This window comes from Meleagris gallopavo, chromosome 15, assembly GCF_905368555.1.
Source record: "Meleagris gallopavo chromosome 15, MGAL_WU_HG_1.1, whole genome shotgun sequence".
Classification (NCBI taxonomy): Eukaryota; Metazoa; Chordata; class Aves; order Galliformes; family Phasianidae; genus Meleagris; species Meleagris gallopavo.
Genome location: NC_139418.1, coordinates 17,705,047 through 17,728,905, shown reverse-complemented (window position 1 = coordinate 17,728,905; position 23,859 = coordinate 17,705,047). Strand labels below are relative to the sequence as shown.

General features: G+C 44.3%; 2 protein-coding genes across 8 annotated transcripts in view; both read right to left on the bottom strand.

Moving 5' to 3' along the window:
• Positions 1-8,387, bottom strand: part of KDM3B (lysine demethylase 3B) — a 53,256-nt gene extending 44,869 nt beyond the window's left edge. For 2 of the 5 annotated variants that reach the window (XM_085236835.1, XM_085236836.1), the window contains exon 1: positions 8,074-8,386. In XM_085236835.1, the coding sequence (XP_085092961.1) occupies positions 8,074-8,244 (171 nt within the window). In that variant the 5' untranslated portion in view covers positions 8,245-8,386. Of the gene's footprint in view, positions 1-4,920; positions 5,059-8,073 lie in introns of those variants that run through there. The other 3 variants (XR_014886597.1, XM_010719209.4, XM_085236837.1) reach the window with 3 other exon arrangements.
• Positions 8,388-8,563: 176 nt separating this feature from the next.
• Positions 8,564-23,016, bottom strand: LOC100540086 (C-terminal-binding protein 2). 3 transcript variants are annotated; one of them, XM_085236839.1, is made up of 9 exons: positions 22,778-22,982; positions 22,050-22,204; positions 21,814-21,958; positions 19,063-19,269; positions 18,242-18,456; positions 17,319-17,449; positions 17,038-17,165; positions 16,343-16,463; positions 8,564-8,585 (listed from the first exon to the last, which is right to left on the bottom strand). In XM_085236839.1, the coding sequence occupies exons 1-9, from the start codon at positions 22,833-22,835 to the stop codon at positions 8,579-8,581; spliced, it is 1,167 nt and encodes a 388-aa protein (XP_085092965.1). In that variant the 5' UTR covers positions 22,836-22,982; the 3' UTR covers positions 8,564-8,578. The 3 variants fall into 3 exon arrangements, with proteins under 3 accessions (XP_085092965.1, XP_085092966.1, XP_085092967.1); XM_085236840.1 differs by lacking the exon at positions 8,564-8,585 and adding an exon at positions 11,694-15,288 and having other exon boundaries at positions 22,778-23,016; XM_085236841.1 differs by lacking the exon at positions 8,564-8,585 and adding an exon at positions 11,694-15,288 and having other exon boundaries at positions 22,787-23,016.
• Between the last annotated feature and the right edge of the window lie 843 nt (positions 23,017-23,859).

The following is a 23,859-nucleotide window of genomic DNA, read 5'->3' as shown; positions in this document are numbered from 1 at the left end:
TCACTACAGGAAAGACATTGGGGCCCTGGACCATGTCCAGAGAAGGGCAACGAAACTGGTGAGGGGTCTGGAGCACAAGTCTTATGAGGAGCAGCTCAGGGAGCTGGGATTGTTCAGTCTGGAGAAGAGGAGGCTCAGGGGAGACCTCACTGCACTCTACAACTTCCTGAAGGGAGGTTGGGGTGAAGAGGGGTTTGGCCTCTTTCCCAGGCAACAAACAGGACCCGAAGAAATGGCCACAAGTTGTACCAGAGGAGGTTTAGGTTAGACATAAGGAAGAACAGCTTCTTTCAGAGAGTGGTCAGGCACTGGAATGGCTGCCCAGGGAGATGGTGAAGTCACCATCCCTGGCAGTGTTCAAGAGGTCTGGATGAGGAGCTACGAGATGTGGTTTAGTAGCTTGCGGTAGCTGTGGCAATGAGAAGACGGTTGGACTGGATCATCTTATAAGTCTTCTCCAACCTTGTGACCCCATGATTCTACGAAAGGAAGGATCATCAGTCAGTTGCTGGAAAGCAGACTGAGGCACAGGTTCAATTCCCTGCTCCATCAGGAGCTTCCTGCAGACCTTGGACGAGCCGTTTAATCTCGCTGGCTGTGTTTCCACACTGGGAAATTGGAATAACAGTACTTATGTCCAGACAGGAGGCATCTGTTGCAGACTACCAAGTAAATCCAGGTAAGAAATTCATCCAAGACATCTTACTCTCTCTAAGATGCAGAAAGAACCACATTGTCAGATGAAAAAATGGAAGGTAGATACTAATATTACAACTTGAGACGTCTGAGATCTCATACAACTAACACCAGCATTAAATGAGATTAAAAAATAAAAAGAAACATAACTGCAGAAGTTTTCAAATTGCTAATGCATCCAAAGAATTAATTGAAATCCATAACACCAAGCCACAATGAAGTTCATGCCTCTGCACAGAAAACTTTCAGCTTCAAGTCCAACCTGAAACACATACATCCGAGGTGTTTTAGAATGGCTTCCAAAAATTAAGAAAACAAAGCAGAAAGCAAATCAAGGAGAACATCTTTTCTCTGTAATAATTTATAATCAAGCCAGACAAAAAACAAACAAACAAACAAAAAAACATCATATGGTCAAGAAGAATCTCACCACAATTACTACAAGGATCAACTATGCTTAAAGGCTGGTCCTGACTAATAGGTATCACAGAATAGTTGAGGTTGAAAGGAACCTCTAAGGAGCATTTGATCCAACCTACCTGCTTAGGAAAGGCTACCCAGAACCAATTGCTCAGGACTATGATCACTTCGCTTCTGAGCATCTCTGTGTGTAGCAATTGGACAGACCAATTTGACAAGGTGTTTCACGAGAGGTATAAAAACCAGAAGGATCAGCATGCTAGAAAGGTGCTATAAGGGAAGGGAAGATTGCTTACCCACATCAGAAGATTCCAGGCTCACAGAGGAAAGCTCCACCAAAGAGGGATCTCCAACCAGAGATCCTTCCCCAGTGGCAGTCAGCCCTTAAATGAGGTCTAAGAGAGGTGCAGCCAGGCTCCACCCCTTCCTATCACACAGGTAAACTGCCTTTTCATCTGTGCTCCCAGGGCTGACCGGGTCCTTTCCCAGGGGCTCAATCAGTGGTTCAGGCCAGGACTCAGCAGTTCCCATACACCATGAAGAGAGATTCCACCACCTCTGCAGGCAACCTGCTTTCAGTTACCCTCACCCTGCCCTCTTTTACTGTCACTGAGTGCCATTTTAAAGAGTCTGGCTTCATCCTCATTGCACTCTCCCATTAGGTATTTGTTTATACTCCTAAAATTCCAGTATAAGTGCATCTCTCTTGTAATGGTGAGGGGAGCAGACTATGCACACGTCAGAACTGGAACCGGCACTCCAGCTGTGGCCAGTACTGAGCAGTACTGGATCACCTGCATCAAACTGCTGAGAACATTCTGCCTAATGCAGCCAGACTACTGTTAGCCTTCACCATAGAAAGGGCACATTGTTGATTCATGAACTACGTGGTGGCCCCTACATCTTTTTCTGCAAAGCTGCTTTCCAGCTGCTTGATCCACAGTACTTACTGGTTGTTCTTCCCCAGGCGGAGGACTTTTGATCTTCTCCCTGCTGAACTTTGAGATCCCCATCAGCCCATTTGTCAAACCTGCTAAGGTCATTCTGGATGACTACATGACCCTCCAACACAGCAATAACTCCCCCAGATTTTGGGTCATCTGCAAATTTGCTGAGAATATACTCTACTCCATCATCCAGATCAGTAATGAAAATGTAAAACAAGACTAGACCCAGTACTGATACCTGGAATACCCCACTCATCACTGGGCTCTGACTGTACTTTGCACCACCACCAATCACTGCCCTTTGGGTCTGACCGTTGAGCCAGTTTTTGATCCACCTCACTTTCTTGACTGTCCAGTCCATACATCAAGAAGTTCTTTACAAGGATCTTAAGGGGAAAAATGTTGAAGCCCTAATGAAGTCCAGAAAGACAGCATCCACTACTCTTTCATCAGTCAGATCTGTAAGTTCATTGTAGAAACTTGTAAAGTTGGTCAAAAATGACTTTTCTTTAGTGAATTCACACTAACTATTCCTGATTTTCTTTTCTTTCACATGCCTGGAAAAGCCTCATCCCCTTCCCAGAGTTTGATCTGAGGCAGACCAACCTGTACTTCTTGAAGAAAGCAGGGACACTGTCTTACCTTCAGTCATCAGGCTCTTCTCCCTAGTTTCCATGATTGACCAACGATCAACAACAACCAGCTTTACAGTGACATTTGACAGTTTCTTCAGTACTTGTGGGTACATCCCATTGAGGCCCATGAACTTACGTCCACTTTGAACTTACTGTCTGACTTGATTCTTGCTCCAATGCTTTCTCCTAGTCTGTCTCTGGGACCTGGGATTACAGAGGGTCAGTAATGCTGGTACAGAACAAGACCAAGAAAGCATCCACTACATCAACCTTCTCCCTGTCTTTCTTTTGTCATTGATGTATTTACAGATTATTATTTTTTTTTGTCCTTGAAATCCCTGGACAGATTCATTTCCATCAAGACTTCATCTCTGAATGTTCAGACAATATCTCTGCATTCTTCCTAGGTTATTCATTATAGTTTCTACCCTCTGTACTCTTCCATTTGTATTTGAGTTTGGTAAGGAGTTCCTTGTTCAGTCAAACAGGCCCCAAAGCATTTCTGCCCGACTTCTTCTTTGTTGGGTTGCACCACCCTTGGAGGAAGCGATCCTTGGATATTAATTAGCTTTCCTAAGCCTATCCTTCCTCTAGGGCTTTCTCCCATAATATTCTATCACACAGATCCTTGAAGAAGTCTGCTCTTCTGAAGCCCAAGCTTGTAAGTTTGCTATTCATTCTTCTCACTGTCCTAACGATTCTGAACTTAAAGGTCTTTTCCAACCTTGGTGATTCTGTTCTATTCTATGACCTTCACATTCCCAAATTCCACTCATTACTGGTGAGAACGAGGTGCAGAAGAGCCCCTCTTCTCCTCTGTCACTTGGAGAAAGAAGTTATCACCAATACTTTTCAGGAACCTCTTTGATTGTTTATGTCCTGCCACGCTGTTCCTTCAACAGGTATCAGGATTGTTGAAGTTCCCCATGAGGATCAGGGCCTGCAAATAGGCGGCTACCCCATCAGCCTGTAGAAAGCCTCATCTGCTAATTCCACTCAGTCAAGTAGTCTGTAGCAGAGCTCCACTGTATCATTACCTAATCCTCCCATTAAACCTAAGGACTACACAAGGAAACCTCACATTTCTGTTTCACAAAAGCAGCATCATAATCTAATGCAGGCAAGACACAAAAGAGACTCTTTACAGCAAGTACTTGCAACACAAGGCGGTCACTATTAGCAGCACTACCTCACAGGAGAATGATCAGTTAGTCAGTGATAACAACAGGGAAGTAGTAAAATTATTTTTTAAATAAAACAGGCTTAGAAATTGCAGAAGAAAGAAATCCAGTTATAGATTGAAAAGCTAAATACTTTGATTAGATAGAGCATCTAATCAAAAGGAGGTGACACAAACTATTAAATGCAGACAGCGATGGTTCAACAGGGGAAGCCTGAAGCATTATGCAACTGGAGTCACCAGCACAGCGACCTCAGGACAAGAGTTACACAGGGATATAAAAGCAGAATATTGTTTGGGTTCTTTAATTGGCACTTGAAACTGGAAGCACTGTGTCTACTTAGAGAGCGCTATGACACTAGCAAGAAAAGTTACTGCATGAACAAATGCATACAATGACCACACTAAGAAGCTACTGAGGGATGAAACACCAACACAATGCACAAAATTACATTCTGGTTAAGTCTTCTTGGAAAGACATTTCTTCAAACACTTCTGTGAGATCATGATGGAGCTACACAGAGGTACTGGTTTGGGCTGGGATTGGGTTAATTTCCTTCACAGTAGCTGCTATGATGCTGTTTTGGATTTGTGATGAAAAATGCATTGATCAAATCACTCCTGTTTTAGTTGTTGTTGAGTAGTGCTTACACAGAGTCAAGGACTTTTCTGTTTCTCACACTGCTCAGCTAGCAAGGAGGCTGAGTGTGCGTGAAAAGCTGAGTGAGAACACAGTAAGGACAGCTGATCCCAACTGACCAAAAGGATATTCAATATCACACGATGTAATGCTCAGCAGCAGAAGTTGGGCAGGGAAGAGGTAGCAGGAAGGGTGTTTGTAGTTATGGCATTTGTCTTCTCAACCAAATGTTACACATGATGGAGTCCAACTTTCCATCTGTCTGCTGATGTCTTGCTTTGCTTGTGCATGCAGCTTTTGCTTTACCTATTACGCTGTGTTTATCTCAGTCTTCGAGTTTGCACAATTTTATCTTAACAATTTTCATCTCGATTCAGCTAGGAGGGAAAATAAGCAACTTACATAAGCTACAACTGCAGAGGTATCCCGTCTCCCTTGTAACATCTCTGTTCCTTGCATTTCACTGTAAATAAGTAGTTACAGAATCCCTCGACGCTTTTAATTCTTGAAAAAAGCAGTCACTGGAAACACAACACACTGTTCATTGGATGAATGCAAATTTCTCATCTCGCATGTTGGAAGACAGAAAAGCCACCGGGAGGAAAAAAAAAAAACAACACAAGAATTCATAATACTTTGTACTAAGGCCACCAAGAAAGTATCATACAGTGAGTGGAGAAAATGTATGCCCACTGCTTTGCAACCAGCTCTCTTTCAAAGAATTGTATTTTACTTGCAAAGTAAGTAAAAATTCATTGTTAAAAAGTATTCAATATCCTGCTGGTCCTCAAATATTTATTTTATAACAAACAGCATTGTAGATATGCTCTACCTACTGGCCTAAAGAACATCCATTCAGCCCAGCATTCTACCTTCAACTGCAACAATAGGAGACAGCAAATGAAACACATCAGACCACTTTTTGGGGTCTATATACACTTTCATGAATCCTTCCAACATGCAAACTCATGTATGTGTCTTGCTAACAGGAAGAATGATCCAGGAATATGGCCATCCTTGCAGATCAGATGAAGCAAAGACAAGTAGAGTAGTAGAGAAAGCAATCTGTATATCATACAACTCTCCTAGGTTGTTTTGAACCTTCCCACCACTTCCAGAATCCCAGTTCCAACTACTTATCCGCCAACTCATCTTGCAACACTTTTTGCAGTCTGAATGCCTCTACAAACTTCCCATTCAGTCTTAAACAAATAACACCAAAATTCTGCAGCAGATGTAAACCCTGACAGTCTACCGCATATGGGCAGCATGTGCACTTTTTCTCCACATTTTTTCCTATTGCCAAGAAGGCTTTCAAGCAACATCTCAAAACTGATAGAGAGCATACAAACCTAATTCCAGCCCTGCAGAGTTGCAGCATCCTTACTTAATTTAAAAAAAAAAAAACAACAAAGATTTGCTCCCATAAAATCCCTTACGAAGATGACACTTTAGACTACAACATGCTTTTGTAGTAATACTGCTTTTCCAGTACTATTTTAACAGCTTTCTGAAATGTTTGAAGTTCCATATTTTTTGAGCGTTCTCCATTTTCCTGCTTTGGAAAGGCAGAGATATAAAACTGTTCTGTATTTCTTAAAAGTGAACATGAGACTATGGGCTACTAAGAAAAACCATCTTTACAGGATACCATGAGAAAGCGCAGTCCTAATTCAAAGTGCAGATTAGATTTTTTTTTTCTAGCCTTCTTCAGACCTAGCTCACATCATTATCTTAGAACAGTAATTCCTGAACTGGTGCCAAGTGCTCACTTCTGGCTGAATGAATTTTAAAAAGATGACATTTTCCTAACAGAACATCATTACAGAATGGAAAAGTTCTGCTAGAACGGACCTTGGAAGATCTTCTAGTCCAACTGCCTGACCACTTCAGAACTAAATAAAAGTTAAAGAACATTACGGAGGACATTATCCAAATGCCTCTTCAACAACAACAGGCATGGGGACGTCAACCATTTCTTCAGAAAGATGGTTTTGGTGTTTGACTACCTCACAGAAAAGAGGCTTTCTCTGATGCCCAGTCTGAACTTTCCCTAGAGAAGCTTTGTGTTGTTCCCACACATCTTTTCATTGATTACCAGAGAAAAGAGACCAGGATCTCTCTCTCCACAAACATGCAGAGGAATGAAGTTGCTTCTGAGACCTTTTTCTAGACTGGACAATTCAAGTGTCCTCAGCCTCTCATCCTTCCAACCTTTTTACTGATTAACACTGTCAAAGCAGTGTTCATTATACACAGAAAGATCCACTACAACACTAAATATTCCACAGTACAGAACTACAAAAAATTCACCTTGTGTATTTTAGACAGTTTGTATTCAGTAGTTCTTCTACGGATTTGGAAAACACAATGTTTAGAGACAACTGTATCATTAAAAACAGTGTGAAATGGAAAGTTATTGAAAAAACTTGCGTTGATTGAAGAACAGCAGTTATAAGAACACTATGAATTCAAAAACGTCAAGAAAACAAAAATTATTTCTTATGCTATCAAGCACAGAATTTGATTTTTCTTCTTGGTTAAAGTAGTCTAACAAGTGTCACATGACTAACGAGGAAACAAATGAGTTACTTTTAGTTGTCCAAGCAACACTCCTCCAGCTAAATGACAGTAGGAACAGGCACTGCAAACACTCTTTACATCATAATCACATTTGCATCGGATGGGACCACAACACAAGGGTACCAATACACGTCAAATTCAGTCTGTTACAAAGGCAGCTTTCCAGACCAGCTCACAGCCCTAATGTGTTTCCATGCTTCAGACAGTCTCAAACACCTCTCCTAATTTATTTCTCAATATCCCCTCTCCTATGTATTTATTTATTTACCTCCAGCTTAAATAAACAAGGCAGCAATAGTGCATCACCCTATCCTCTGAGATGGTTGGTAGCTACCAGGCCACAAGGGTTTGCAAAGCATGCCATCACTCACTATGAATTCTAGGAGAAGTGGCACACACAAAGAAATGGCCAGGCTGTCTGTCCAGAGTTCTTTCCACAATCTCCACCCGAGTGTCTCACTGCACTACACCAGAGACAAGCAAAACAAAACCAAAAGTGTTTAAATGCATTACACTAAATGCAAATTGCTGCAGCTGAAAACTGAATCGAAGACCTAAAACCACCAACTCCGACACATAAAGTACGTATTTAAACAAGAAACCTCACTCAGCCTGATCAAATATACTTAACGTCTTCCCAGGAAACAGCACGGAAAAGTTGCGTGCACCCGCAGCCGTACTTCAGCCATCAGAAATCACAGCAGTTGAGGCCGCCGGGCTCCCTCCACCCGACCCACGCCCCGCCACCACGCTCCTGCAGGCCGGGACCGCCGTTCCCCGGCCCGAAGCGCGTCCCGTCAGGCCCACGGGCGGCGCGGGCAGAGCTCCGCAGAGAAGGGCCGCCAGCACGGCGCCGCCACGACCCGACCGGAGGAAGGCAGCGCTCCGCAGCCCCAGCCCCGGCCGCGGCCCATTCACCCTGCGGCCCGGCCCGCGCCCCCCGCCCGCGCCCCGCCGCCGCCAGGTCCTCACCGCCAGGTCCTGGGGCACCGCTCCGCTCATAGCCCGCACCGTGCCGCTCCGCCAGGCCCGGGAGGGCAGCGCAGGCCCAGAGTCCGGCCCCACCGCCTCGCCCTCGCCCGGCGCCGCCGCCAGCAGCAGCAGGAGCCGCTTTCCCACGGGGGAGGCCGCCACGTCCGCCATCCCCGCCGGACAGGAGCCTCCGCCGCCGGCCCGAGCCCACCGACCGCCGCGGCCCCGAGACACCGACGGAACGACCGCCCCTCTCCAGGCCTCCGAGCACCGCCCGCCCCGCTCCCGGCATGCACCTCGCGAGGACGGCCTTCCCTCCCTCCTTCCTCTCCCCCACAATGCCCCGCGCAGCCGAGCCGGCCGGGCCGACGGAGCCCTCCGGCCGCAGAGCTGCAGCGGCCGCGGACACAACCTGGAGCAGTCGCGGAGCCGAGGGCCGATCGGCGGCCAGGTGCCCTAGGAGGAGGAGGCCTTCCTGCGGCAGAGCTGCTTATGAACTCCAGGTTCAGTGTCTGAAATAACAGAAATTAAGGAGTTTTTACCTAAGTTTTGAGGTAAACGGACATTATAAAAAAGATACAGTAACAGCTGTAGAAGTGGAGCCTGAGTTGCTTCAGATGGTTTTGAGTTGGCCCCGTAGTAAAAGCGGTATTGTTAGTCTGGGTTCTTCCCTGTTAGCTGATGCATTTTTAAATGGCCTTATTAGGGGATAATTATGATATATCGTACCGTGTGGAGATGGGGTCAGGAAACCCAAAGCACAGATGGAAGTCTACTTGGTGAAGGATGTGAAAAATAATCAGGGATTCTACAGGTGTGTTGGTCAGAAGAGACAGGCCAAGAAGAGTGCACCCCTTCCAATAAGTGAGAAGGAAGAACTGGAAACAGACACAAAGAAGGCTGAGTTGCCCAACTAGTTCTGTGCCTCAGTCCTCACAGGCAGCCAGAATGCGTGTGTCCTGCACATCCCTGAACCTCTAGGTGGGAACTGGGGATGCAAAATCCTTCCCACTGTAAGAGAAGAGCAAGTCTAAGACTCTCTTGTGAGAATAAGCATGTGCAAGTCTATGAGGCCTGATTACATGCATCCCAGGGACTTGAAGGAACCGATGGATGTGGTTGCCAATCCATCCGTTTCGAAGTCCATCATATTTGAAAAGTTGCGGCTGTCAGGTGAAGTCCCCCATGACTGGAAAAAGGGAAACATCACTCTCTTTTTTTATGAGAGAAAGGAAGATCTGGGGAACTACATGCCAGTGAGCCTTGTGTCTGTATCTGGGAAGATAATGAAACACATCCTCCTGGAAGACATATTGAAGCACATGAGGGATAATCTGAGAGAGCCAGCATGGCTTCACCAAGGGCAGATCATTCCTGATCAATCTGTTGGCCTTCTATGATGGAGTAACAGCAATGGTGAACAAAGAAAAGGGCAACTTATGTCATCTACCTGGACTTGTGCAAGGCCTTTCACATGATCCCACACCACATCTTCATTTCTAAATTGAAGAGAGATGTGGGTTTGAAGGCTGAACTATTCAATGGATAAGGAATTGGTTAGAAGGCCAAAGCCAGAGAGTTGAGGTCAGCAGCTCTTATGTTCAGGTGGAGGCCAGTGACAAGCGGTGTCCTCCAAGGGTCAGTCTTAGGACTGGTACTCTTTAACATTTTTATCAATGACACAGATGGGATTGAGTGCATCCTCAGCAAGTTTGCAGACAACAAGCTGAGTGGTGCAGCTGATACAACAGAAGGAAGGGATGCCATCCAGAAGGACCTGAACAAGCTCAAAAGGCAGACCTGTGTAAGCTTAATGTGGTTCAACAAACCATGGGTAAGGGCAATCCCAGATACATATACAGACTAGGAGAAGAACTCACTGACAGCAGCCTCGCTGAGAATTTAGGGGCTTGCAGCCCAGAAGGCCAACAATATCCTGGGCTGCATCATAAGAGGGGTGGCAGCAGAACAAGGGAGGGGATTGTCCCTGTCTTCTCCGCCCTCGTGAGGCCCCAGAGTATTGCGTTCAGGTCAGGGGCCTCCAGCACAAGAAAGATGTGGAGCTGTTGGACAGAGTCCAATAGGAGGGGCACAAAGATGATCTGAGGGCTGGAGCACCTCTCCTGCAAAGGCAGACTGAAGGAGCTTGGCTTGTTCAGCCTGGAGAAGGCTCCAGGACACCTCACTGTGGCCTTCCAGCACTTAGAGGGAGATTATAAACAGGAGGGAGACTGACTTTTTATATACTGATAGCGATAGGACAAGAGGAATAGTTTTAACTAAAGGAGGGGAGATTTAGATAAGGTGTGAGAGGGAAGTTTTTCACTGAGAGGGTGGTGAGGTGCTGGAACAGGCTGCCCAGTGAGGTTGCTGATGCCCCATCCCTGGATGTGTTCAAGGGCAGGTTGGATGGGGCCCTAGTGCTTGATCTAGCGATTGGCAACCCTGCCCATGGCAGGATGTTGGAACTAGATGATCTTTGAGGGCTCTTCCAACCCAAGCCATTCTGTGATTCTAATATATTAATAGGATGCTGTTGTCATGATTACCTAATACAATTCAACAGCCCTCATGTAGAATAGTGCAGTATCTCAACCCCTAGTCCTTTTCAGCGTGCTTGTACAACAACTTAGTTCTTCAGAATTCTACGTGCAGCTTTACACCTCTTTCTGCTTGTGCATTCAAGACACAGTAGCACTGACTGAAACTAGAATGAGGAATAGATGCTATGCTTGACATCAGAACAAGGATGTTCTTGTGAAAATCATGTTTTCTTCTTTACTGTTTTCTCTGAGTCACAGTTAACTTGACAGTGAATCATGATCACCAGAGACAAGTTGCCTGCTTTCACCTACATCTATTCAAAATGATTGTGCCAGGTTGTTTTCACTAAATGGCAGTATTTCATCTTTGTTACTTTCTGGTTACAGGGATACAATCGATTTTAATTCCTTTATCCCCTTATCTGTACTCCTTATAAATTGTCTGATGTTAGTCCTGATGTGGGATGCTGATAAAATAGTGGACAGATTTCAAGACAGATTATTATATTTAGAGAGCGGCTCAAAAGACTCTTTTTTGCAAGCTGTGTCTGCCCAAGTATTTTAAAGAACTATGAAGAACTTACAAATTTCCGAACTAAGACATGAAACCCGTAACTGTCTCAAAGAGGAATTGGTTATTTCTCAGCCTTCTTGAAACATCTATTTAACCTAATACTTTGGGGGAGGAAAAAAAAAAAAAAAAAAAGCCACACTTTTGACTTGTGAGAAAGTAAATAAGTACTGAGTACTGGGCTACACCCAAAGCTGTCCTGAAGATGACTGCTTCTTCAGTCTGTCTCCTTCAGTCTGTTCATAGCGAGTCTCCAGAATCCAAAGAAAGTCATTCACTATTGGGATCTAGGGAGTAACTATGTGGAAAATCAAACCCATCTATTGTGAGAAAAGTGGGACTGATGCAGACAAATTATATGTACATGCTTGTTTGTTGTTTTGGTTTTTTTTTTTTTGGTTTTTTTTTTTTTTTTTTTTGGTTTTATACCCCCCCGCCCCCCAACCCCTTTCAATGTATGCTGTATTTCAGGTTTCAGGCCACCACTTCCACAGACAGCAGCCACATTCTTTGGAGAAGTTTATTAAAATATATCCAAGAAGTAATCAAACATTATCTAATAAGTCAGGAGAGAACTGAAGTGAGAGAAACATCTGTACAGAGGACAGTGCTGTAAGCTTTTGTTTTACATGCTTTATTTCAATGTTTCACAGTTTAGTTATTGTCTACAAAAATATATTTCTGAAACTCTGAGTCCCCTATAAAAAAGCTGGTCAGCAGCAGTGACCCTGACAAACAGAATGTACCTTGGGACAGTATAAGCACCTCCTGTAAGCAGGTTAGTGAAGGTAGGGCACTCCTGCCTCACCCTAGGAAACTTCTGTTCTTTGGGAATAAAGCTCTGCACTAGTTCTGAAGGAAGGTATTTTAAGAGGGAAAAAAAACATCCTTCCACTTCTGTATACTGCACTAAAGGAGGAGCTGTGAGTCAGTTTATCACGAGGGGGTGCTGTTGAAAGGACTTGGCACTCATGGGATGGAGAAGACCACAGTATACTTCGGTACTGGTCATTTTTTCTATGAGCTGTCTGTTCAGAACAGCCTTTGGTCTGGTGATGGCTAGTTCAGTCTACACACAGAGGTACGGATGGCATACAAGCAGAGTAATTCTACAACCACAAAGAGAACCCTTCACTGAGGATGTCATGGTCAAGGTTCTGTTCAATTTTTACCTCAGCATTTTCTGCTGAGGCTCTCATCAAGGGAAATGTTGCCTTCATATCCAATCACTCTGCATGGTGTTGGATAAAGCAGAGCCACTATCGCTGTCACGTTCCACCCATAAGAGGAGAGAAGGGATGCCTAGATTCACAAATACAATCACCAGTGCTATCAGTTCAACTCCTCAGCACCCATAACAAAGTATTTCTTACATCAATTAGTTACTCCTACATTTACTAGTCATCAAATAAAAAGAGAAACTCAAAGCGTCCCCTAGATGAGATCTTCCCACTCTTCTTCAGAGTGCACAGAGCTGCCTGACTGATCGTAAAATATAGATAGATGGATATAGATATGCTGCCTTTAACGAAAAACATCTACCTTGTATTGTGCTCTAAAATAGAGAAGATAAACGTACTCTGATTCTCTGTACTCGCTAAGGTCATAACTAGAAGCACCTTACCACAAAATAATCTGCAGACATGAACCTCTATGCAGAGCAGGAATTTTTAAGAGCAAATACGGAAACAGTAGTTATGGATAGACTGCTCCCCTAATGCAGTAATAAACAGATCAGCTCTCAGTCCCTGAATGAAACATTTCCCCCTCCCCATTTGTCTGTCAGAAGAACAGCTTTCTGAGTTAGCAGTTTGCAAGATCTAGGTTACCTAAAAATTACAGAAATCAGAAAAGAGCTGCTGGTTATTTTAGGTACGGCTCAAACTGAAGTGCTTCTGAGCTCTAAGCTTTCATTCAGAAGAATTCTCCTGTAACTTGCACCTAACACAGCCCCAGTCTGACCTGGTAAACCTGAGCAGCCAAGGAGGTATATGGATTTTAATTAGAATCAGCATGATCCATGAAACACAGAAGCCAACCTTCACTAACACAAATACCTTATCAAAAAAAGACACTCAACACTAAAGAACAAATATCTCACTAGTGCTGAACAGTTAAAAAGTGTTAAATCGGCAAAGAAACACCTGAAGCTTACATCTTGTCTATTTTTCTTTCTTGAATTGCCCAAGTTTTTCTGTTGTTGTTTTTGTGTGGTTGGAGGGGTGGTGGCAGCGCAGACAAGAGGGCACTTACAGAGAAAGGAATGAATCACTTCACCGTCTCACTAGTAAGCTAGATATTAAGCTATTATATTCTCCAACACTGTGTTTATAACATTAAAACAGGGAAGAGCCTGAAATCTTTGCTACTCTGAAGGCTTTGCTCAACTTCTTGAACTGTAAACAGCCTGAACAGATTATTTCGTCTGCTCCTCAAAGTGTATTTCCAATCTGTTCCCATCTATTCAGCTCCCAGTCACAGACATTCAAAAGGAATCAAGCAAGGCAGGTAAAACCACACACAGGGTATGCCTCCTGTGTAGCACCTAGTGTAACAAGATGAAATTGAAAAGAATATTTAGAGTTAAGGAAAATCTCCTGGGGAATCTGAAGGCTCCACCCCCCCTCAAAGAAGTGAATCAATTGTTTGGGACAGAGAAACAGAAAAATACTTCAGAATAACAATCCTGCCTTGGCTTCAGGCGATAACATAATTGTGTTCTCTTCTCCTTTGTATGAAAAAGCCTACACGAACAGCCTTTCCCCTACATGAATAAGCGTTGTGATACTAAAAAAAAGAAAAAAGAAAAAAAAAAAAACTCAATTTTTACTCTGCCCTCTATTGAAGATGCAACACATGCTAGTAGAGCTACGCTAACTAGACTAATTTGGTCAAGCCTTAAAAGCTTTCTCCATCAGCAAAGACTAGTGTCACTAGCACTGCTGTGCTACTTCTAATTGGCGCAGTTATGCCTACAAAGCTCTGTAGAACACGGCTTAGAATTTTAACATCATATACTCTGTGAATAAACAGCGTCATTAGACTGAGGTACGCGTGTGCAAGGAACCAGCAACTGCAGCTGCAAATTATTGCTACTTGCTGTCTCCCAGTGCAATTTTTTCCTATTTCTGCATTTTCTCATCTTCTCTGAGGTACATTCACATAGGTAAATTATTTTGAAGCCTTGCAAACACAGTGGCCACTGGAACACATTTGATGACTTTTTAAATTCATTTTCAATTATTTACAAGGCTGCCTTTGAAACTGTTATTTTTATCTTCAGGCCTAGTACTGCATAGACAAAACTTATAGTCACAAACAAGCACTGCTTGTGCTGTCCGTTCTCATAGAAAACCTTAATTAAAACAAGCAAGGTAATGCACAGAGCTGAAGTTGCATTTTACTGACAGCATAATACAGACAAGTCACAACTTCTCCAATTTATTAATCTTTTTCTGATATTTCCCATGTCTACACTTTGAGAGGTACATCCAAAAGGAACTTACACTGCTACAACTGAAAAACATGCCCTGAAGTCTGCTGTTAGGGATACTGAAGGCCATCCCTGATCAGGAGGCATTACCTCTTCTATATTCAAGTGCACTAGAACAGATCCCTGTCACAGACAACTGAGGCAGACACATAGGAAAAAAACACTGGTTAAACCAAGTATTTCCAAGGAAAGGCAAGGTCACTGCTGCCCTGCCTCAGAGAAGGAGAAAGATTCACCAAGAGATTATAACTAAAAGGGTTACAAAAATAAAGGCAAGACCTAAAGTTTGCCAGTAATGAAATGCATTGTCCTGCCCTGCATTAACAAGAAACAGTCTCTGCAGGGTGTTAAAGAAAGTCCTAGCAGAAGATACTCTTTTTTTTTTTTTTTTTTTTTTTTTTTTCCTGCTGCCAGAGAAGAGAAGATAAAGATGCTGCTACTGATCAGCAGGAATCTCTCTGTCTGCATCCAGTTTGCTTGTTTCTCCTGGGGAAGGGGTACGCGGTGCAGAGTGGGAAACAGAAGGGATCCCATGAGCTACAATCCCTTCCACTACTGGTGGTTCTGGTAGCCCAGGGGTGGTTACTCCCACTACTCCTGGAGGAAACCTGAAACCAATAGAAACATAGAAATTACATGCTTGTCTAGCAGTTATGCAAGGGGAAAAGAGATGTGTGTGCCCTCAGGCAACTGAATACAAATCCCTCCTTTAAGCAGAGCTGCTCCAAAACAGAACACAGGGAAAGTCTCCAGAGCTGAAGAACAGCAGTTACCACCCACTACCAATTTACACTTGTTCTCAGAAGGTAGAGGCAGTTCTAAGTCATGTACTAAGCATTTGGAAGACAGGTGCAAAAATTATAACCAGTGGGAAACAGCATGAGTCACAGTGTGGACGTAGCCTGAAGAGCTGGCCTCTGCAACAACAGAAAGAATGCAGTCTACCACCTATCTTTCACTGGCCTCCAACACAGAAAAGAGCTAAACTAGTAAAACAGTCAAAATAAGATGAAAAATAGTAAAGACACCTATGAATTGCTAATGAACCCTTTACTTCCATGTAGCCTCCTTATACCTTCCTTCTCCATAAATACATCAGAATCTGTGTAGATATCTCAGAGAAAGGAAGAGAATATATTTCCTATTTTACAGACAGGAGAAAAACAGATGGGAAACAAGCTATCCAGAGTCACTTGGCAGGTCTGTAACAGCCTGAAATATAACCCATTTAGGCCACTGCCTAAAACTACTGAACAATGCCATTTTAAAAGTCCTCATCTGTGATGCAGGTAAGAACCATGTTTTATTTATAAAGCCACAGCAATATACACGCCTTCTGCGTGTTAAGATCCAGATCTCTTTTCAGACATCCAGCAGGCTTTCTTATATTATATATCTATTGAAAAGGTCTTGCAAGCATTAGGAAAAATTAACCAGTACCCAGCTGGAACTAAGCATGTTCAGGAAAATGTTAAATCCTGGAATGGATTCAGGAGTGCTGCTGTTAAGTTTTTGCACAAAGCTCATTTACAGTGTATAAACGCACAAAAGCACATCTGCTTGTAGGTACAAGCCGTTCTCAAGCCCCAACAGTGATGGCTGACCTACTGCAGCAGGAAGATATGTTTGGAAGCAATAACTCAGACAACCTACATATCTCACCTGTATGCTGCAGCTCCGTTGAGTTCTGGGTGGACACTTGCAGGATCAATACCGGACCACTGAGCTGCTAACAGCAAATATTCCTTATTAACACAGTTCCTCAAAGCGTCAGGAATATGACCTGTGGGAACACCAAGAATGACAAACAAAACAAGCAAACAAACAAAAACAAGAGACAAATAGCAGGGAAACAGGAGACAAACAGAAGAAAAGAATAAAGGAAATGCTCAGTATCCTTTCCATCTACTTCCATATGATAATGATGTTCAGAGGAGTCTCCCTTGCCCAACAGAGGAAACTGATCCTTCCTTACCACTTCCGTGATCTTGGGGAAACCACTGGCCACATAAACTGCAATTGCCAAGGCTTACCTTCCCTAAGACACAAACTGTGCTACTCCAAAAAAAGCATACAAAGTAACCGTCAAAGCAATTATTGCAAAGGATTTAGAAAACTTCGTAAGAGATTGCAACTCTTATGCCTTCCAAAGGAAAGAAAGTGCCACTTCAGCATTAGTTACTAGATTCTCAAGAGACAAAGAGACAACTATCAACTTACACTCCAGCTCCAGAAACTAGTTAATGAGCCTAATATTTAAAGAACAGTTAGCAATTTCAAATCCATAATCCTTGCAGTGAACTAACAAAAAGACTCCTAATTCATCAGCAGCTGCAGAGCACAGTCTTCCTAATTACCTGTAATAGCTCTGCGGATCTCTTTAGCTGCATCTTCTCTGGATTCAATGGAAGCCTGCTCACTGTACCAGGCTGTGTGTGGGGTGCAGATCACATTGGGTGCATCTTTTAAGGGCCCCTGAGCAAAGCTGTGGGGGGAAAAAAAAAGGGAAAAAAAAAGTGGTTTCTCTCCAGAAATGGTAATCCCACCTGTCCTCTCAAGTATCACTGTAATTTAAATAAAAAAGAATCATCCACTGCATGAATCATAGGATAACACGGGCATGCATGCACAGTTTTACCTGAAAGGCTCAGATTCATGTACATCCAGTGCCGTTCCTCTGATTCTCCCCTCCTTCAAGGCTTGTGCTAAGGCTTTCTCATCGACCAGACCTCCTCGGGCTGTGTTCACTAAGAAGCAGCCCTGGCGCATCTGGAAGAAGAAAAACATTAAGTGCGTTGATAAAGAGACTTTTCAGGAGAGCAAAGTGAATCTTGGGAAGTCTACTGGAAATGAGCAGCAGCCTGCAGTGATTAGATGAGGCCTGGACGAACTAGGAGTGCTCTCACTGCAAAGCTAATCACAGGGGAAATGCCTGCAAGCAATGCCTGAGAAATTTGCTTTTAAAATGAACAAACAAAAACCACAAAAAAGACAACAAGGGCAAAAGTGGAACTCTCAAGTTTTGCACTCCATATTCATCCTACTACTTTAAAGAAGAAAGAGGACATGAATCAAGTACACAGCTATACAAAACTGGACTGTTGTATCCAGATGTCTCTCATGAAAGCACAGAAAAACATTCACAAACTACTGGAGTAGAGCCCGAGACTGGCTTTGCAGTGGGCTTGAGCAGGAAGAGTTTGGCAGAGCAGTGTAAAGAAGCTTATAGTCCCAGCCACAGCAGATCTAGCTCTAACCAGTACAGCCAGTTATTAATTTTAAAGGTAATTTGAAATTATTTAATCACTGAAAACATTCTCAATAATAATTCTTAATAAATTACTTGGCAAGAAAAGATAATCCTATCTTTCTCTTAACAAGAAATTCTATAAGCACAAAGCACAGGCACCCAGATCCACATGCTCCCAGCCTCCAAAGGCAGCAGGAGGCACACGGTAGAGGCAGCAGGATTCACACGCTCTCAGCCTCTGTGAAAGCAGCAGTTTCTGTTTGCATTCATTTCCACAGTGTTCTGTGGAGGAAATCAAGCTCCTGCTGCACCTGTTTAATAGTGAAGTCATTGATGAGGTGATGGTTATGTTCATTCAGGCTGCAGTGCAATGTGATGCAATCGCTGTGCATTAGTAGATCCTGCAGGGTTCCTACTCGTTGTAAACCCAAGGATCGCTCCACTCCATCCGGCAGATAGGGATCATAGAAAATCACGTTGAAGCCAAAGGACTTGGCTCGCAGAGCCACTGCCTGTCCAACTCGGCCTTCACAAAAGAAAACCCACAATCATCAAGGAAAGGTAAAACAAACTTTAAAGACAAGATACTGGGGTAGACTGGGAGCCTATGCTGGAGTTTACTGCCAAGGCCCAAGGTAATGCAGCCCTGGACATTCCTAGGATTGCCATAGCAACCCAGTGTAGGCAATTCAGTGTTGATCCCATGTGGCTAATTCTAGTTCTTCCCCATGCAATAGCCTAAAAGGAGCTCTGTTTTTTTCAAATCAAGCCTGTACCCTGTTTCAGAGGCAGTAAGAACTTGAAGGAAATGGAAGCTTTCAGGCAGCTTTGTTACTGATACAGAGCCTAGTATACAGGGAAACAGTCACTGAGAAGAGCTGCCTGAAAATTCCAATTCTTCTAACAGTATGAACAAGGAATAAAAATCCCCAAACCCATGACATATACCCAACTCTTCAAGATGTTCATCATCACAGAATAGGGCACTAGCATTTCTTATGAGTCAGTGTGTTTCACAATGAACAGCTGTAGAATTATCCTTTTTTTTTTTTTTTTCCCTCTCCAGTCTGTGACTCTTTTGGTTCCCAAAGACATTCAGTTTATTTTTCAGTCTAAGATTCCCATCACTTACCTAGTCCAATGATGCCCAAAGTCTCCCCACGGATACGCACAGCACCTCCAGCCACTTCTCGAATCTGCTCTACACTTGAAGCTCGATTCCCCTCCCGCATGGCCTGATGGAGCCAAGTAACGCGTCGATAGAGGTTCAAGATATGGCAGAGAGTGGAGTCAGCAGTCTCCTCAACCGAGGAGGAAGGGATGTTGCAAACTGCAATGCCTACAAAGCCATAGAGTTCATGAGATTTTTGTTGTCATGTGACGATAAAATAAACCAAAATACAACTCTCTAGGCAGAAGTACTGAAACATAATTCAGTGCTACCACTGTATACAGTACTACCAAGAACTACAGAATTCATTTCAAAAAGTAGTTCTACAGCAACATAGATAGGACCAGACAGCTTTTTAACCCCAAGGAAATATCATCCCTTTCCTTATATACATATATTTATTTGACACCCTAACCAGCTAAAAAAAAAAAATTGAAACAAAAAAACCACCACCCTGAAATGAGGGCAAATAGATCACACAAGTGACAAAAGAAAACTTCATAAGTTCTCTACATTGAAAGATGCACTCATTCCAGTGGTACTCTTGGACAGACTGTAGAAGAATTAAGATGACAGATGGTTAAGTTCTTTCATGCCTCACTGACCAGACGTTGACTGCAACTAACAGCTTCTCCATGAGCAACACTAATTAATTAATTCATTAGTTGTAGAGAAAAAACACAGACGTTTGAAATTATATTTAAAAATAATGACATGTAATACACGTACTCTAGAAAAACATACAGCCACAAGGGACCATAAAACAAAGGCCAGAGCCATCAGGTAAATTACTAACACCAATAGAGTTAAGGTGCTGGAAACCTTAAGAAAGATTACTGTCAGGAAACGGAAAGATGTTAGAGCACTGTAACAAAACCTGGTCAATCCTGAACAACCTATCCCTCTGCCCCCTCAAGAAAAAACAAAAATCACAGAGAGACAGGCTGCATACGGCTTCACTGCTACTATCCTTCATTCAACAGCCTTCTGCTCCCCAGTAGGGGTAACATCTCTTTGGAAGAGACTTTTTTTAATCTGGCAAAATTTTTAGCAAAAAAAACCCCACAACTTGATTTAAAAAAAAAAAAAAAAAAAAAAAAAGGGCCTATTCTGAACAGCAACCCTAGCCACTTGACAAAATAAGCAAACGTTTCCTCCTCAAAAGTCCACCAGCTATCTAAAAATTAGGGGTAAAATCTAAGTAATGGTTGGAAGGAAATTCAGCAGTGCACCACAAGAGATGTTCAACTAACTTCAGATCACAGTCTCATCCCTAGCCAATTAGGAAAGCAAAGGCTATGCATGATCCCAGATATGATTCCTTTTATCTATCAAACACTTTATAATTGTGTCACAATGCCACACATTTTATTTGGAGGAGATAAATAGAGCAGACAGGAAAACCCAACTAACTTCTTTTACTTTCACTAGTTACCAGCTCATTCAACTTCAGAAAAGCCACCTGTGTTCATTTCTTACATAACTAGGCACATATTTGTGTCTACACTCAATGATATTTGCACGGTAGAAAGCACATACTCAACTCTTTGGACCAGAGGATTGGGAACATGTGAGAAACAGTATCGTATCTCAGAATGGATTAAAGGGACTGGCTAAGCATGGAAATAATCATTAATTGTCCACTGAAAAGAAAATTTGGCTATGAATACGAAGCATCACACTAGCTCTCCAAAATGGCAAGAAGCAATTTGATGGTGAAAGAACTTTACCTGCTTAGGTTGAGTGCAGAATGAGGAGGAAAAGGAAAGCTTTGAATCCAAATCAAAAACATGCATGGTAACACTAAGTAGAGAACCCTAGGAGAGGACTATGTTTGGAATGCAGCCCTGAAGTGTAATGGCAGGGTAAGAGGTGGAGACCTTGCAAGGAAATTAGCAATCTTTAGCTGAGTTCAGATGAAAACACTCTTAAGACTTCAATCAGGTACTAGACAAAACTGCATTCTTCATTTGTTTACAGCTCATCTGTTCTTGCAGACCTTGGATCTGTATTGTCTGTTACAATTTTAGATATAAATACTTGCACTTAGTTTAAACTTTATTTAATTTGCATTAAGAAAACTTTCAAAACACTGGAACAACCTCAAGAAAGAAGGTAACATTCTTAGCCGATCCATCTCCCTAAGGAAACTACAAAGTTTAAAAGCCACACTGCCATATCTTTAGTAACAAATAGCAATTTTTGTCACCTGATACAGAGACTCTTCCCATGCCTTAACTCCAAAGTTCTTAAGTATTCCATAAAATATTGTACCAGAATCTACCTGCTATAAAAACGTAAAAGAAACTCACTAAACTAGCATCTGCAACGAGCTTACCCAGCGTCAGCATTTGAACGATGCTTTCAGACATCAGTTTGCACAATCATTTTCCCACAACCAATCCAAAACTGCCTCACCAAGGAGTTATGTAGACATTGTATTTTAAGTTCCTGAACTCCAGACAATTTCAAAGAATCTGCCTCTTCCGCAGAGAAGTTTGAGATCTGAGAATCTTCCTTACAGGCCATCCAACAGCTCGGATATTTCCCTGCTATGTAAACATGCAGCTCCATGGGAGCTCCCACTAAGCAGCTCCAAATCTTCTCATGTAAAGGTTTCAAATGTACTCAGTTATAAAAGTAGAAAAAATGTAGTGTTCTGACTCCTCATTCAGTTCTGATCACAAAAGAGCCCACATGGCATCATCATACCTAATTCTGCAGCAGATTTGATGTCAACATTGTCATAGCCACTGCCAATACGCACAATGACCCTGAGGGCTTTGAATTTCTCCAGATCCTGACGAGACAGTGTAATGGTGTGATACATCAGAGCTCCTACTGCTTCATTCAGTACCTACAACAGAAAGAAGTCCAAATCAATCTTTGCTTCCTTACTCAAAGAGACAGAGCTTTATGTATAAATGCTCTCATGTTTTCTTTCCCACCTTCTCATGGATTTCCTGAGTTGACTGAGCATCACAAAATGCAACTGTAGCAACATCCTTCAGGATGGGCATCTCCACAGTGCAATCTCTTCCATCCAGGAGCGCAACCAGTGGCCGTGATGGCATTGGGCCATTCACAACAGGAGGCCGTATGCCTATTAAGAAAGTCAACAGGAGTGGTTAGGTGAAAGATAAGAACTCTGGAGTCCTCATCTGAGGTCCAAGAAGTCCCTCAACAACTAGGAAATGAATCTAGGAGGAATGAAAAATAATACTTCCATACCATCGATTCAAATTTTATTTTTTTTTAAAAAAGCTCAATCATTAATAAGGTAACAGAAACGACACGCTTGCAAGCACATCCTCTTACTCGAAAATCCTAAAACAAACAGCACTCGGTTCAGGCCCAGTCTGCGTTACACCGCCTCCCTCCGGCTCAGCATTCCGTTCCATTCCCTTCCTAAGTGTGCGGAAGGACCTCCGAGTTCACAGCGTCCCTGACAGCCGACCCCCGCCGCCCCTTCCCGGCCGAAGCTCTGCCTGCGGCTCAGCGCCCGGCACGCCAACGGTGCCGCAGAGGACGGCGTCGCAGGAGGAGCGCGCCGGGGAGCGGCCGGAGGGCCCCGGTCGGGCGGGGAGCGCCGAGGCCGGATCCCCGCCGCACAGGGGCGGCCGCAGCACGGGGCCGGGCCGCCCACGCGGCGCCGCCACGGCCGAGGGATGCCTACCCGCCTCACCTTCACAGATCCGGTCCAGCCGCTGCCGCTTCACTTTGTGACGGTCCATGGGCCGGGCCGGGCCGCGCCGCGCCAACGCTCCGCGCCGTGGAGGAACGCCGCCGGCTCCGGCGGGAAAGCAGAAGGGCAGGGCCGCGGCCCCGCGCCGCGCGGCACAGCAGCCGCAGAGACGTCGCAGACGGAGCGCCTCTCGCTTCCGCTTCCGGCTGCCGCCGGCGCGCGACGCTGCGCCGCGCCCCACAAACCTTTGCGGCGGGGCCAGGAGGAGACTGCGCGGTGCCGAGGAGCGGCCGCCGCTGCACCGAAACGTGCCGCTGCTCCCCGCCGGGCCGTACTGCCGCTCGGTCAAGGCCAGCCCTGAGCCGCCGAACCCTGCGGGAGCGGCGTCCGCTGTCGCGCCGGGAATCGGCGCCCTGCCCGCAAAGCTGCCGCGTCTGGGCCCTGCCGGGAGTCACCCCCCCCTCCCACGAGGGGCGAAGGGCCGCCCCGCCCCGCGCGTGAGCTGCGCGGCTTCGCAGCGCTGCCCGATAAGGGCCGGGCGGGGGCAGAGGCACCGCTTAGAGAGCTGTGCTACCGCCTCGGCTCCGCTGGAAGGACAATCGCGGCGGCCCCTTTGGATCCAAAGGCCCCACGTCCTTCCTCGTGGGGCGGTGTGGTTGGGCTACCCCGTGCTTCGTATCCCGGTAGCACCGGAAGGAAGGTCTCAGTGCTTTGCTTCTAGAGCCAGAAAAAGGTCTGAGCGTTTCTTTCTGCTCCATAAATGCATGCTCCCCACGTTTGGAAACTGACAGCTGGCCATATCTGTTCCACATTCACATTGATGTTATCACATAACTCTTTAAATCAATAAAAAGTAAAAGGACAAAAATGAGGGAAGAAAAAAAAAAAAGTTGAGGTTGGAGAGGCAGTAAGGTTAAAATCCACACAGATACTGACCCAGATGCCCAGATGCATGTGGAGGGACTGCTAGAGTGTGTCTTGAGCGATCAGGGGAAGACTACAGAGGGAAACACGGAGTCACCAGAACACAAAAACCCTCACACATCACAGCAGTGGCCAGCTGCACAAACACT

Excerpts from the sequence above, each read along its gene's own strand:
- LOC100540086 (XM_085236840.1), bottom strand. The coding sequence starts at position 22,835 with ATGGACCGTCACAAAGTGAAGCGGCAGCGGCTGGACCGGATCTGTGAA. Across the intron at positions 21,959-22,049 it reads CTCAGGAAATCCATGAGAAG|GTACTGAATGAAGCAGTAGG; the intron begins GTGGGAAAGAAA and ends TTTCTGTTGTAG. Across the intron at positions 17,450-18,241 it reads ATGACTTCACTATTAAACAG|ATGCGCCAGGGCTGCTTCTT; the intron begins GTGCAGCAGGAG and ends TTCTTCTTCCAG.